The sequence below is a fragment of the Nothobranchius furzeri genome, chromosome 2 (genome assembly GCF_043380555.1).
Source record: "Nothobranchius furzeri strain GRZ-AD chromosome 2, NfurGRZ-RIMD1, whole genome shotgun sequence".
Taxonomy (NCBI): Eukaryota; Metazoa; Chordata; class Actinopteri; order Cyprinodontiformes; family Nothobranchiidae; genus Nothobranchius; species Nothobranchius furzeri.
In genome coordinates, this window is record NC_091742.1 from 21,199,350 (window position 1) to 21,215,499 (window position 16,150).

Consider the following 16,150-nt stretch of genomic DNA (forward strand, 5'->3'; position numbering starts at 1 on the left):
ACACAATTTGCAAATTGTTGTCTAAAAGTAATACTAGGTGTGGTTTGAATATTTGCATTCACAGCTTGCCATATTATAGGCGTGGCTCTAGTGATTCGACATCACCTCACCCGGCGTGAACGACTGCGACTAAGCTAGATGGTGGTTCGAGTTGGCAGCTAACGTTTGGGATTTACACATCCAAAGGAAGAGATTTTTATCTCGTCGCTGAGCCACAACGCACCAACATGGCTCTTTACGAATACGTAACTCAGGAGCAGCTCGTGGGCTTTGACAAATACAAGGTGAGCAGAAATGCTAACAGCTAATCATTTATTGGGCTGTCACGATCTGTAGGGTGCTTCCCACAGACAGGTCTATGGACGCTTCCCTGGTACAATGTGAAGTTAGCTATGATCCTACCGGATAACGTTTAGTACTTGGTATAATAAAGTTGTTTTAACATGTTATTCGTTTTAGCTGCAATTTTGCGTTTCTTTTTGTTGCATAAGTATCTTTAGTTATTTGACAGGAAAGTTAAAACAATCTTATTTATTATTGTGTAAGTTGGCATATTTTGGTGGGGTTTTCTTTAACCACAAGTTGATGTGTTTTAAAAGATGTTCTTATTAAAATGTGTTAGTAGAAATCAGACTTTTAATGTAATGTCTCTTATGGAATAATGCATTTATTTTGAAATTCACCGGAAGTAACGGGGTATAAGCACTGATATTTACATTGGCGCATAGAAGCTAACTGCTAGCTACTATTTCAATGGGAGTTTTCCATTTGATTTAAGCCTTTTCCGATCACTGACATTTATTCATCACATATATAAACAATAAACAAGTTTGGTAACGCTTTTTTCTTCTACCACCAACTAAAAGACGCCTCAGGAACTGTACTAATTTATCAGCGGCAGCAAACATACAGTTTGAATCAGAGCGGCGAGAAAAAGGGAACACCCTAAAAAGCAACGTGTAACTTCTGTGATTAGCGTTACACTTTTATAATAAAACGTGATTTTATTTTGAAAGTGCCATAAACAAGCCTTTCTCTTGTCATAAAAACAAAAGTTTCTTTCGTAAAGACAAAAAAAAAAGCTTTTCTGGGGTGTCTTGAGCTGAAGTGGGCATTTTTAATGTGCAAAATTTAGGAAATTTATTTTTTTTATTGGCATGATAAAAATGCAAGATCTTACCTAGACATCATAAAGGAATGTGAGGCGTGAACGTTATTAAGCCAGTGGCAGGCCTTACTCTTCATTTGGCATTGACAGTTTAGTCTGTACACTCCTTGTGTTTTTGGTCCACTAGGCTCATTTGTAATTTCATTACCCATAACTCCATGGAGCTGTTTATCATGGAGGACATTTTCCCAATAATTGTCCCTTAAGTGGCTGCTGGTAGCTGTAGAAAACCCTGTTTGTTGTAAACAAGAGTGGTGCACGATAAAGCCTGCTCTTCCGGAAAGGAGCGACCGGGAAGCAAAAGATGATTAAGACTTATTAATTTATGAGTCATTTTCCAGACAGATGGCTTTAGTAGTTTAAATTAATTGAATTCAAAGGTGAATCAGCTGCAGATGAACATCCAACGAAGTCTTTCTGAGACCTCGATTCAAAACTATCTACTGGTTCGTGAGACATTTTGCTAACAGTGTTGACTTCGATGATTGACGTATGTGATGGGGGGATGACTGCTATGCAACATTTCCACTTCAAGGCCCCTTTCCAGAAGCTAGGATCATTTTCTTTGAGGCCATTTTTAAATATCTCTGTGTTTTTGTACTGCAAGAACCAGGACAACAGATGTCGGAGTGGAAATTTACCCCACCAAAAGGCCTGATTGGTGGATTGGATCTTGGAAACTACCAAGATATTACTATATTACTAACTAACTATGATTGGTTGAATATCCCAAAGATTCCCAGCGATCATCCATTAGAAATGAGCATATGAATAAATTGAGTCTGTATGCATAGCTAATTAAAACCCTACTTACAGAACATCATGCTCATGGCTGGTTATCTGTGAAGGGACTTTTCTATAAAAAGCCTGGTGAGATACAGTAGACAGCTTGTAGTTTCACTAACAGCCTTACACACACACACACACACACACACGTTAAACTGTATGAACATCAGATTACGCTGGATCTCTTGTGCGTGTTTGTCATGCCTGGGTAAAGTTACAGAGTCTGGAGTCGGGTTGTTTGATCTTTAAGATGAAGAGCCGCCCAAAAAAACCCTCCTAAGACATTATTTTGTAGATGAATTAAAATACATGTAATCAGATTAGGAATTTGTTTGTGACTGATCATACTTGGTGTGTTTTGTTGCAGTACAGCGCTGTGGACACAAATCCCCTGTCAGTCTACATTATGCATCCTTTCTGGAACTTCTTGGTGAAGGTGAGAGTGCCCTGATCGCTGTTGTGTCCATCATTAATGAAGTTTCCAGCCATTATCATGTGATACACCAACAGGACAGCCTCTGATAGGACTAGGCTGCTAAATTCTTCCAGGAAGTCTCCTTTAAATTTTTTTATGCACCTGCTAATCTGTCCTGATATGTCTTCTTATCTCTACTTTCAGTTTCATGCCTGTGCGTGTCTCTAAAAGCTGTTTAGCTAATGTGGCCCAATCATTCATGACGATAAGGCTTTGGAAGGACAAACGGACATGTTTTGAATCTGTTTTTGTTTATATCGATTTCTTTGAACAGTTTCTTCCGACGTGGCTGGCTCCAAACCTCATAACATTCACAGGTTTTATGTTCCTCGTCTTGAACTTCCTCATGTTGGCCTTCTACGACTTCAGCTTCAACGCCTCTTGTAGGTTCTTTTGGTTTTGTGTGTGTGTGTGTGTGTGTGTGTGTGCGCGCCTGCCTCATGGATCTAGAGGTTTGTAGCAGATGCTGGGTGACCCTACAGACATGTGTGTGTTTGTTTTTATGGGGCGAAGTTCACTGTTTATGGGAACATGGCTGTCTGATGGCTCTGGATAATCACTAACCTTTCAGATCAGTCATACGTACCCAAGAATGTTGTCAGGGTTACCAAGTTGGTGCTTATCTCCAAAACGTAAACAAAAGCCTAAGCTTCTGTGTTTTGATGATGTAACAGATGTGCTATAAACGCTAAACTAATCTATAGCTGTAGTTTAGGTTTTTTAGTCTGTTTTTATGTAAAATACAATAATATAAGTTCAGTTTTGTTATGTGTGTTTTACTTTTCCTGCCTGTGGTGTGTTGTAGATTAACCTCTCTTTGTTTCTCAGCTGCGGGACACGAACACGTGCCCAGCTGGGTCTGGGTTGCTGCAGGGATCTTCAACTTCTTAGCCTACACACTCGGTGAGTTCTGACCTGTGCAGCCTGGTTTTTAAGTTCATCAGACTGGAGGGGGACCATAGAGACACTAAAAAGCTGAAATAATCTTGTTGGTTTGTTGTTTTTGACCGGACCGAAGCCCCACACAGCAGGGTAATGAACGAGCTGCTAGCGTTCACTCAGATATAAAGTTGAGTGGTTTTTGTCCCGGACTTGTAACTTTCTAGCCACTCATCTCACGGGTATTAAACAGAACTTTAATGGGCTTTTTATATGAACTGGATGCCCCACATTTGAATTTCTCCTACAAATGCTGTGATCTCTCACACTCGTGTTCCACGAGGTGTGTGTGTGTGTGTGTTTGGAGGGGTGGGATAGAAAACGACACAATTTAAACTCTTGATCATTAATATTTCTGATATGCAGATGTATCTCCTCCGATTGGCTAACAGCAACACGACCCTTCCGCTGTCTTTCTTCATTCGTCTATCGTTGTCTAAAAACTGCGACGTTGAGGTTTTATCTCCACAAATAACATAAGCCCGACCGTGTTCTGCCATTTTGTGGAGTTGCTAATGGTTAGCTTCTATTAGCTGAGAGATGCTCTGCTCTCTCCTGGGCACTAAGCTGGGCGAGGCCATTGTCCTGCGAGGTAGAAGACTCGGGCTTTGTCTTACTTAATCGTTTTCCTGTGTATTTCCATTCTGCGGCAGATGCAGGCGATGGGGGTTGGAAAATAATGTTCACGTTAAGAATGCACGGGTGACTCGGAGTCATGATGGTATTTCAAAAAAGAACAAGAACTTTGTTTTTTAGTGAACAAAAGTTTTAAAGCCAACTAACTTTGTGTCCAAACAGCTCAATTCCTGTCTTATCTGACCATAAACATGTTCACCAGAAGACCTCTAGCATGTCCATGTTGAAGGCTACAGATCTTAGCTTAACTCAAGAGTCTTATTTGGACCAGGATGTTCTTTCTTGGTCCTCTTAGTCCACGTTGGTCTAAAGCTGTCTTCAATGGGATTTCGATGTTCTGGCAGCTTCTAGCTCAAGGTGGACTGAAGCCTTGTTGTTCCTGGGTTGCTCTCGAAGATCTAAATGATCTCATTTTCATCTGAAGGTGGCAGATAAGCGTTAGTCGATTCAAAAAGAGCCGTCGGACATTTTTTAGGTGTTAAGTGGAACTACCAGTTGCATGATCTTTAACTGCTAGCTGTTTTCGGATCAGAAAGCCCCTGACTGCCAGCGTTTTTGAGTGTTTTTACTGTTTTTTTTTGAAGAGTCACAGAACATTGTGCTCTATGATCATGTAAACACCAAACTACCAAAAGAAAGAGTAGAACCACTTCTTACTTTAGAAATCATCAACGTGTTTCTAGCTTTATCCGTTCTTTCACAATCCGTTTTCAAAGTGCGAGCTGTTAGCGCATCGCTTTTTTCACAACAGCGTCCCAAAACGATCTCCTAATTCATGGATTTTCTGCTTCCTGATAATGGGACATGGGACACGCACGGGTGAAGGTCAGCTTTAGAGCTATCAGGTTTACTCTCACAGTGTGGGAGCTTGTTCTCAAGCCCGCCCCGTTAAAAAAAAGCAACAGACAACTTTAGTTGTCAACGACTTTAGTCGTCAGTGGCAGTGAATGAGTTAATGAGTTAATCATATTTGAAGCAAGTTAGATTTTTTACAACCTAAATGTGTGGTTTACCCAGTTATTCAGTGTATTTGAAGCGATGACGCTCCTGTTCTGGGACGCAGAAGTTTGCTGGTGCAGAGGTGGGCTGAAAACAGCAGGATTGCTTATTATTAATGATATGCACACACCTCGCTCCCGATTGGCTAACGGAATGTGTTCAGCCATGTTGCAAATTCACCATCACCAACACACTCTTGGCTGCAAAAACATGTTTAAAAGCTTTCCTGTGGGCAGGTGCGAGCCTAGATTGGCGGGGCCATGAATGCTAGTTCACAGTGTGACATAGATATGTGAGGATTTTCAAATCCTAGAGTTTCACCATCTATTTTCTATCAGAAGCTAATGCAGGATATAGGTGTAGGAGACTACTTTCATGTTCAGTCTACTCCACCTTTAAAAACCTTTGGTGTGTCGTGCAGATGGAGTAGATGGGAAACAGGCGCGCCGCACTAACTCCTCCACACCACTAGGGGAGTTGTTTGACCACGGCCTGGACAGCTGGGCATGCGTGTTCTTCGTGGCCACCGTGTACTCCATATTTGGGCGAGGGCCTAGCGGTGTGAGCGTGGTCACGCTCTACTACATCCTGTGGGTGGTGCTGTTCTCCTTCATCCTGTCTCACTGGGAGAAATACAACACTGGGATCCTGTTCCTGCCCTGGGGATATGACATGAGCCAAGTGGTAAAGAGAACAAAACAAGTTCACTCACATTTGAATTAAAGCGTTTTGTAAAAGCCTGATGTTCTTCCAGACCATCTCCCTGGTGTACCTGGTCACTGCTGTGGTCGGTGTGGAGACCTGGTACCAGCCGGTCTTCTGGACACTCCTTTACAGAGACCTCTTCACGTTTATGATCATCGGTAAGCTGTTCTAAATGTAATCGTTTAGTTACTCAGACAGGTAGTAACATTAAGGTTTGTTTCCTTCCAGCGTGTTCCTTTACCGTGACGTTACCCATGAGCCTCTACAACGTCCTGAAGTGAGCACAGATTAAAATGGGATTGGTTTTCATCTTCCACTCAGTTCTCTTGAGGTTTTAATTTATTTATTTATTTTTACTCGGCGTGTTTGGATTCTCAGGGCTCACCGGAGTAACACTCTGAAGCACAGCAGCCTGTATGAAGCGTTCCTTCCTTTCCTTTCTCCCGTTCTTCTCTTCATCTTGTCCACCGCTTGGGTCGTCTTCTCTCCATCCAACATCCTAGAGCTGCAGCCCCGGGTCTACTACCTCATGGTGGGAACAGCGTTTGCCAACGTCACGGTGAGTCTTCAGTCGTTCCAGCCTCACAGAACCACATGGATGTATATTTATATGTGTGTGTGTGTGTTTTCAGTGTAAGCTGATTGTGTGTCAGATGAGTAACACGCGCTGCCAGCCGCTGAGCTGGCTGCTGCTGCCCATGACCGCTGTGGTGCTGTCAGCCGTGACGGGAGTTCTCACCGACGAGACCATGCTGCTGTATCTGTGGACGGCAGCTGTCGTCTTCGCTCACGTACACTACGGCATATCAGTGGTAAGAAAACCGTCCTGATGAGACGAGGTGACCTCTGATGACTGAAGTAATTGTACTTAGCCCTGGCATGTCTACACGCCCATGCGATGCTGTGAATCTGGGCCCTTTAGCATCCAACATGAAGACCACCATCCCAAATTTGGGAGTGCAACTGGACTCGGCCCTTAAATTCGACGTGCAAATCAACCAGGTTGTGTGGTCGTGTTTTTTTAACTTGCGCCGACTAGCCAGAATTAAGCCCCTGCGGTCTAGCGTACATTTAGAGACTGTCACACATGCTTTTGTTCTTTCAAGGCTCGACTACTGCAATGCTCCGTATGCCGGCCTTAGTCAGGGTGCGGCACGCTTGCAGTTAGTACAAAACTCAGCCGCTAGGTTCGTGACGGGCACTAGGCGCAGGGAACATATCACCCCTGTGCTGGCATCCCTTCATTGGCTGCCTGTGCAATACAGGGCAAAATTCAAGGTCTTGGTACTGGAATACAAGGCCTTACACGGAACTGCTCCAGCATATCTTGGCAACCCTTTGCATAGGCATGCCCCCTCGCGGGCCCTTCGCTCAGCCGGCAGGGAGCTGTTGATCGCTCCACGCACCAAGTGCAGGTCACGAGGGGACCGTGCGTTCTCGGTGTTGGCACCTGCACTTTAGAACCAGTTGCCTTTGGTGGTGCGTCAGTCACTCTCATTGGGGTTTTTTAAGACTCGCCTTAAGACCCATTTTTTTTGTCGAGGAATTCCACGATTAGCAAATTTTACCTGGTTTCGATGCCCCGGCCTCTTAATCTTTTTCAGGATTTTATGTTTTGCTTTTACTCTCCTCTTTTAATTGATTTTATGTTGGTTTTACGATTGTTATATTTTATTCTGATGGTTTTATGTTTGTATTGTGTTGTGGTCGGCACCTTGGGCGTCTGCGTTGGTCGCAGAAGGAGCTTTATAAATAAATGAAATAAATAAATAAATAAATGAAAATGAAATGATGTTTAAGTTTGGGGTGCTATAATAACAATAAGGATGTTTCTGATGAAAGTCAAAAATGCATCAAGTGCTGCTACTTTAAACGGGGGATGACGTGTCGGAGTTTATGATGTCATTAACAGCTGACCGTAAACATGCAGCAAAGACATGAAATCAGCTGGGTGGTAAAAGGTGTAGAGCCACAGAAGCCAGTTACAGATCACATAGTTTATCATCAGGTTTTAAATCAAGAAAGAAGTAATAAAACAACATGCACTGTAAAAACAAATGTCAAGTTTATTTGACTAGAAAATCGTTGGCGATCGGAAGACCTGGTAAATTTAAAAAACAAAAAAAAAAGGCTACATTTTAGTCTTTAAGCAGAGAGAAGCAGCAGAAGATCACGACTTTAGGTGTTTAGATGAGTCGTGTGAGTAAAAGCTGTGAAGAGGATGTTGTTTTAGAGAAGAACGAGTTCTGCTTTGTTAAAGTTTGTGTGTTTGGGAGGGAGCTGGATTTAAAATATGTGTCGAGCAAAGCTTCATTGTTCTGAGTTTCTGTGGTTAAACTGTTCTAAACAAGACCCCAGGTGTTCTGATCACCAGAAAACATCTGTAGGAACATCTGGACTCTTCCTGGTAGAACAACGCCTTTTCTTGTGGTTCTCAATAACTCCTCAAACCTCCAGTTTCATCTCACCGCAAAGACTCAAAACCAAATTCAAATCCCCCAAAACGATCGCTTGATTGTCCTTTTTAGAACAGAATAGAAGAGACTCGATCCTACAGTAGTTCTGCTCGATTATGGCAAAAATAATAATCACGATTATTGGGACTGAAATTGAGATCTCGATTATTTAAGACTATTTTTCAATTTATGTTGATTTAATTTGTTTTTATTCAGTCATAAAATTGCTCAGGGCACAATCAGGACAAAAATAAATAAGAAACAAATGATCACTAAAATAACTCCTGATTCCCAGTATAAAAAGACCAATATACTTAGAGCTCAAAGTCTATGACCCAAGGGCTACAGACCTTGGTTTAACTCATGCAAGTCTAACATGTACAGACCCAAATACCAATATCTTGCAAATACTGACAGCAAGAATTATACAGTGGCATTTATAACAAATACATGCAAATAAATTGATGTTCACAAAATGTTGCATAACATTTATTGAGTCGTGTCAAGGTGCTGTAGGAGCATGCACTAGCACCTTGTCCTCAGATTAGTTATTATTCATCAGCGTGAGGAACTTGTTTCTATTTCTACCGTATTTATAAACTATTTATTTACAGGTCCGTCATACCATACCATACCACCTTTATTTATATAGCACTTTAAAAACACAGCCATACGGCTGACCAAAGTGCTGAACAGTCGCACAATAACAGAGATAAAAAACATTAAACAGTACTATGAAATACAGCCAACAATTAAAAAAAAGACAAGCCGATAAAAAAGTACCAATAATCCTGACAATGGACGATAAAATAAGAGTAGTAAAAGCCAAACTAACAGCTAACTGTTGAACGCAAGGGTAAAATAGTGTGTCTTTAGTCTAGACTTAAAATCTGCCACGGTGGATGCCAGTCCAACTGTGACTGGAAGTTCGTTCCACAGTTTAGGAGCGGCGACAGAGAAAGCTCTTTGTCCGCATGATTTGTAACACGCTTTCGGGACCTCGAGGAGCAACAGGCTGGAGGACCTGAGTGTGCGACCAGGAGTATAAATTGAAAGAAGGTCAGATAAGTACACGGGGGCAAGACCATGGAGGGATTTGAAAACAAAGAGTAGCAGTTTATATTGGACCCTAAAAGTGATGGGCAACCAATGAAGGGATTTGAGAACTGGTGTTATATGCTGGCGCCTGTCAGTACGTGTTAGGCATCTAGCTGCTGCGGTTTGAACGAGTTGAAGTCGGGCAAGGGTTGACTTATTGACACCCAGCAAACCTGCTTTTGAGTTTTAAGATGGAGGTCATCTTCCCCAGCATCCTCCTTTCACACGTCTCCTCAGCTGAATTCGGTGGGCAGCTCAGAACCGCGCTAGCTCTGGTAACTTGCCTGTTCAGTATCTTATATATATATATATATATATATATATATATATATATATATATATATATATATATATATATATATATATATATATATATATATATATATATATATATATATATATATATATACGCACCTCAGGAGGTGGAGGCGGCTTTGGCCCTCTTATACAGAGGCTCCGACTTGTTGGAGCCGTTCAGTTTACTGCTGAGGTCAACACCCAGGTACTAAAAGGTATTCACTACCTTAATGTCTGCTCCCTGGAGTTTTACCGTTGAGTGAAGAGCATTTGCAGCATTACTATTCAAATTTAAATTTATATATTAGATCATTTTATATCTATTTAAAACAACTAGCAGGAAATTTCCATATATTTTCCCAATGCTGACGATTATTGTCCTTCTGAAGACAGTCGGATGTTCTCTGTAATGAATTTTGAGCTGTTTGGATCAAAAGGATGACCGTGGTTCCTGAAAAGTGTAGAAACTCTTAATCTTCGTTAGAACTCATGAAAAGACAAGTTTTAATTATTTTTTTCCATAAAGATTAAAGGGGCATTATGGAAGTTTGACAGCCAAAACACGTATAGAAATAATAAATGTCTTCTTCATTCATTCTCCTGCAATGCCCTGGTCCTGTAGAATGAGCCCTGGCATTTTTACTGTGATTGCCTGTTTTTCTGTAAAATCACAGAAAAAGAGAGATGCTCGGGTCGAGCAGGCTGCTTCATGCGCGTTCACGCTCAGGCATAGCCCGTAGCATTTGCTATCCGTAGCTTTAGCAGCAGAGAGAGAGGCAGTGCCACTTTGTCGCTGTTCCTAACGCCTAGTGACAAAGCTAGCTACATTTCTGAGGACCCTTAGCTACTTTCTGTAGAACTTTCTTCTAGATATTTCCTGCAAATTAGCAACAAAATAGCCATTTTTGCTACGAACCGTTCTTTGAACGTTGCTTCAGCTGTCATCAATGATATAAATGTTACAGATATAAAGGATGTCACTGGCGCTTTAGCTCACCTAGTAAGACTCTCGTGCAGAAGACCTGGGTTTGATTCTGGATGTGAACATAGTTCATTTAGAGTTTCTTTTTACATTAATGGTATATTTTTTTACAGTAAGATGCCCAAATTTTTATTTGAGACCTGCAGAACGGCATTGAATTCACAGATAAAAAAGACGTGTGTTCAACTTTCATTTTGGAACAATTTTTCAAGCAAGGGAAGGGAATGATCTGAGCATGCAGGAGGACTGACCCATCATAAACCTTTGTCGGCTGTGCTGAAGAGAAAGGTACAGAACCACATTATTTAATTAATTAGCTACGCGTTCTCCTGTCCTCAGTCCTCCGGGCCACACACACACACACAGGACTGTCTCAGCTGTTATTTTCATTAAGGAGTGTGCACGTACAGGATGCGCGCCTCGTGCACGAGCCTACTATTGAAGCTGCCGTTACGCTTTTGGCCTGAGGGGGCAGTCGCGAGCATAAAAATTCAAAACTCCGTAAAGTCCCTTTAAAGATGGTCTCTAATATTATTGAACAAGATATTTTAATGCCTTTTCTAAAATCCACCTGCCTGATGATGATTCTGTGTGTGTGACCTTTGACCTATGCTCTGTACAAACAACACCAAATCTTCCAGTTTGAATAAATCTTCAGATGAATTCCTAAACAGTCCTGATGGATGTTTTTCTGTCTGCGTGCGTTTTTAGGTCCAGCAGCTCAGCGGTCATTTCCACATCTTGGCCTTCTCCCTGACGAAGCCGAACTGCAACTGACCGGAGGAGGAACGAATCGGCCTGACAGCAGCGGAGGTCTAATCTGCTCCGCTCTTCGAATTACCGACACTTCACTCTTCACCTTGGAAACCCGCTCCCTCTCTCCTTCCTCCATCCACAAGTGGAACGGACACTTGTCCTCATTTCAGACACACACACACACATAACGCACGCGCACACACACTCACACACACATGCACATTCCCAAAGCAGCTGATCAAACTCTGTTCTCAGCGATTGGGGCGGGCCCTGAGGCTCGGGCTTCCGGTCACTGGTGATTGGCCGACTCAGTCGTGCCAATGAGGTGAAATTGTTTCCTACGGAAATGTGCTTCCGTCGTAAGGACAGGAGCCCGGACGAGCCACGAAAGGACAAACACGTTTGTTCTTCTGTCTTTGTGACATCCCCCCATCATCAAGCGAATCCCCCCAGTTCTAGCCTCATCTCCCAAATCTTAAATCCATCAGTTTGTTGAGTCAGGAGTTGCCAAATTAAAAAGTCTCCTCTCCCAAGGTCAAAATGTCTCCCTGTCCTGAAAAAGCTGGATGCTCACACACACTCAGACAGACCCTGCTCTAACTGTGGCAGGTATTTACATGTGAGCAGCCACGGACATGACGCACTTTTAACCCCATGTAGTTTTATGGGTGTATCATAAACCGTTTCCAAGATCGGGAATATCAAACACAACCAAACTTGGGGATCCTGGCCGCTGTGGCCGGCTGTTAAAGGTTAAGTCTTCTTTCGTAAAACTTTAGTTGAAATTGGTCATCTCTGTAATGAAATCATTAACTACTGCGTGTGTGTTGAGGATTTGTTATGACTTAATCTCCACCTAATTTACTCATTAACTCCTTTTTCAAGGCTGGGTCCTGCCACCGTCGGAGCTGATTACTATACTAACTGGGCAGTGATCGATCAGGGTGACCCTTACCTCCATCTGAGCCCTGACCTCCCGGATCACCCTTCCTCCTGAGGTGTCGTGTTCTCATGCTGATTCGTTTCTTTGTGTTTCGATGTACTTATAAGTTCATCTTGGGCGGCACGGCTGGTTGAGGTTTTACAGCGCTTGAATGAAGAGTGCGTCCAAAAACCAGAACTGGAGCGGACTCACTCTGAGGCAACGAGCTATCGCACAAGACGGCGCACAACTTCACCGCCGACCGCCTGATATCATCACTTTTTTAATATTTCTACTGAAGTTTGTGATCTGTATGTGTGATTGACGCATGGTGGTGGACATTCTTTCATGGTTTCAGCAGCCGGTTCCTCAAAGCGAAGTGAAATGAGCCGAGTCGGGAATCATTTCAAAACTCTTTTACCTCATTTCAAAACTAAACCGTTCTATGTTTGTATCTGTCGGAGCTGTTCTGTTTGCACAGTTGACCTGTTGGATTTGTTTGTTCTCGACAAGAGTTTAGGTGAAACCTGTGAGCTGTTAATGATGGACCTAATTTCAGGTTTTAAAGGGTAATTTCAGCACGCTTTGATGAATTGTTTTATGTAAAAGTCACAAACCAGCTTCTTTAATTTGAGAAATAGAGTTGGCATCCATCAGGATTGATGAGCTAACGGCTAGCCTGAGTGAAACAGTGGATTTTTTTATCTTAAAATAGTTAAAATCTCAAATGTTGTAATGGTTCATGCAGCATTGGTTTACAAATGTTTACACCAGTTTCTTGTTTCTGACTTGACGTGTGAATGGTGCTGATGGTGAACACCGATTCTGGTTTTGAGAGCAGATACTGATTTCCGGTTCTTTTACAGCTCTGGACTTCCTGTAATGATTGAAAAAACAGATTTTCTTCCTGAACTTAAAGTGATGATGAAAAATCTGTTGTTGCTACGTGAACTAGCAAAGCTGAGTTCATGGATTGGAATTATGTGGGTTTAGTGGCCAATGACGGATTGTGGTGAACTGCTGCTTTTTGGTTTTCGTGCAACTCTAATGTTTACTCTTCTTAATGACTATTAAATGGGAAATTAATGACATTAAGGTTTATGAGATAGCCTTCGACCATATGCTTTGGTTTTGGACTAGCTGTTAGCTCATCAGTCTTGAGGGATGTAAAAGCTATTTCTCTGAACGGAGGTTGTTCAGTTGGAAAATGCCTTTAAATGTTGACTGAAACCAAAACCATTGGACATTCACTACAAAGATTGTGGTGGTACGAAATTAAAGGTCATATAGGAAACATTAGAGACACACGGTTTGGTTTTCATTCTGTAAATAGAACCTGTTATCGAGCAACAAAGAACATTTAGTGTCCCTGATATTCTGGGACCAACAGAAGCGTCTACGACTGCCATTAAAAAGCTAGATCATCGTGCCGCCGAACTGCAACTTGGGATGTTTCTCTTGTAATAGATAATAATAGTGAGATGACTTTTATTTCCCCCTCAAGTGTGACTTTGGACTCTGAATGTGACGTAACATCTCTGGTTGTGGTCTGACCTGTGCAGAATGATTGTATGTTGTGTAAATGCATGTCTTATCTTTTTTAATTTGTTTACTTTTTAAACTATAAAAAAAAGTGTTTTCCTGTGAAATCAATCAGCATGTACGCCCATCTGTTATTTCATGTAAAATATGAATTCTGCCTCTTTTTTATTTTTAGTTTTTTGAGTGTTTGCTCGATTGAACTCCAGGTTCTTTCAGTGGGGCTGTAAAAACACTACAAGAGAAAGTAAAGTTGTACATCGCCCAGGAGAGAACAGTCGTGCCATTTAGAGAAACGAGTTTGTTCTTTTAAATGATAAAAAAAGTTCCTAGTTTCTTTAGAAGCCATTTTGTTCTAATATTGTTTTAAGTATTAACTTTCCCTCCAAATTGGTGAACTTGATTGCAATTGGCTGCTCTGGGACATACTCCAGAGCTTCTGTGTGACTGTTTGTGGCATTGTATTTAACAAGATTGTCATAACAATAAAAAAAAACTTTTCTTAACCTTTTTTTTTTTTTTTTTTACTAAAATGTTAGAAAACATCAGTAGTGCTGGAGTTTTGTCTTCCAAAAGAAGCAGACCCTTTGTTGGATTTGAGTGATTGGAGACATTTGTAAGGATGCAAAAAGAGATGAAATCTTCATTTCAAACCATTAAAAATGTCAACAGGGGAAATTAAAGTGCGATGCTCTGCACGTCATCCACTAGTACACCGGTGCTTGCGACAGCGGAAGCACAATGAATGAGTAAAGCAGAGGAACTGGAGCTCTCGGGTGAGCAAAGTCTTTTTAATAGGTGCAAAAATCAAATAAACTACATACGTTTCTATGTGATGTGCGTCTTCATCAGAAAAACTGAAACTTTCATAGAGAAGGAAGAAATCTGCTTATTCACTCATCCAGTATATACACCTGTATAAATACAACTGGTCAGTTGTAATCTCATCTTAACTACTATACTCAACTAAAGGTGCTTGGATATTATATACAGTGGACACTTGTCATATTTCACTGCATCAGTCACGTTACTACATCCATCCGATTATCAGGTTAGACCTCCTTTTGTCTTCACATCGGCATAAATGTGTCCTTGTTAAACATAAGCAGCTTGGGGTGACTAATGTTTTGGCGTAGATCTTGCCCTTGACATTGGTGGGGACTTTTAAATCCTCCTAGCGTTTCGACAACATACTGGAAATCACACCAAAAGGACAAACAGAAACACGAACACAACACTTGAATAACACTGACGACACAGGCAACATGAAGTTCACATATGAGTCAGAAACAGAAGGCAGTATAGCATTTATGGACATGAAAATAACCAGGCAGAGCGACGGGACCCTAAACATAAACACATACAGGAAACCAACACACACACAGATCAATATCTATTATGGCCATCAGAACATCCCACCATACACAACATATCAGTAATCAGAACATTATATCACAGAACAAACATAATAACAGAAGAAAGAGACCGAAAACAAGAGGACAAACACATACAACACGCTTTAAAGACCTGCGGATACCCGGCATGGGCAATAAACAAAGGAAAACAACAACAGAAAAGAACAACCAAAGCAAATAACCAGAAACCCAAAAAGACAAGAACCAAAACCAGTGATAACCCTACCATACATCAGAGGCATAACGGAAAAAATAAGAGCAACAATGAAAAAACACAACATAAACACACCAACAAAGCCATACACAACAGCTAGAAACAGACTAGTGCACCCAAAAGACAAGATACCAGCTGGACTTAAATGTGGAGTCGTTTACGAAATCCCATGCAAACTCTGCAATAAAACATACATAGGAGAAACCGGACGCCAACTCAACACACGAACAATTGAACATAGAAAGGAGTGTGAGAAAGAAACAAGTCGAAAACACACAAGAGCAGCAAAAGAAGAAGCAGAAAGCACAATAAAGAAGTCAGCCGTAACAGATCACTGCACAAGAGAAAACCATATAATGGACTGGGACAACACATGGATCATAAACACCGAACAACAGAAATACAAAAGATGGATAAAAGAAGCTATCGAGATTAGGAGACGTGGATGTGGGACCATGAACAGGGACGATGGAGTTTACTCGTTGGACCGCGCATGGGACTGCATCATCAGAGAGGGGAGAGCAGGCAGCAGAGGGCGACAACGTCCTCACCTGCCCGCGGATGAACGGAGAAGGAAGTGACGCCACCATCGGCGTCAGCCTGACGAAGTTTGCAGCCGCAAACGAATCGTTGCAGGTAAATAAAACCTTTCTGTGTTTTAAAAAGAACTAAAAGATGGAATTAGAATTTCAACACAGCAAGAACACTCCAAAGATGATCAGAGGTTCAGTTTTCTCTAGGGAACATTTTGAAGACACAGGAA

The 16,150-nt window shown here is 41.7% G+C and overlaps 1 protein-coding gene across 1 annotated transcript; it reads left to right on the forward strand.

Moving 5' to 3' along the window:
- Positions 1–93: 93 nt before the first annotated feature.
- selenoi (selenoprotein I) lies at positions 94–11,493 on the forward strand. The gene is made up of 10 exons (XM_015948201.3): positions 94–284; positions 2,322–2,390; positions 2,704–2,812; positions 3,258–3,332; positions 5,425–5,687; positions 5,758–5,866; positions 5,937–5,985; positions 6,087–6,267; positions 6,341–6,520; positions 11,253–11,493. The coding sequence occupies exons 1-10, from the start codon at positions 228–230 to the stop codon at positions 11,358–11,360; spliced, it is 1,200 nt and encodes a 399-aa protein (XP_015803687.2). The 5' UTR covers positions 94–227; the 3' UTR covers positions 11,361–11,493.
- The last annotated feature ends 4,657 nt before the right edge of the window (positions 11,494–16,150 follow it).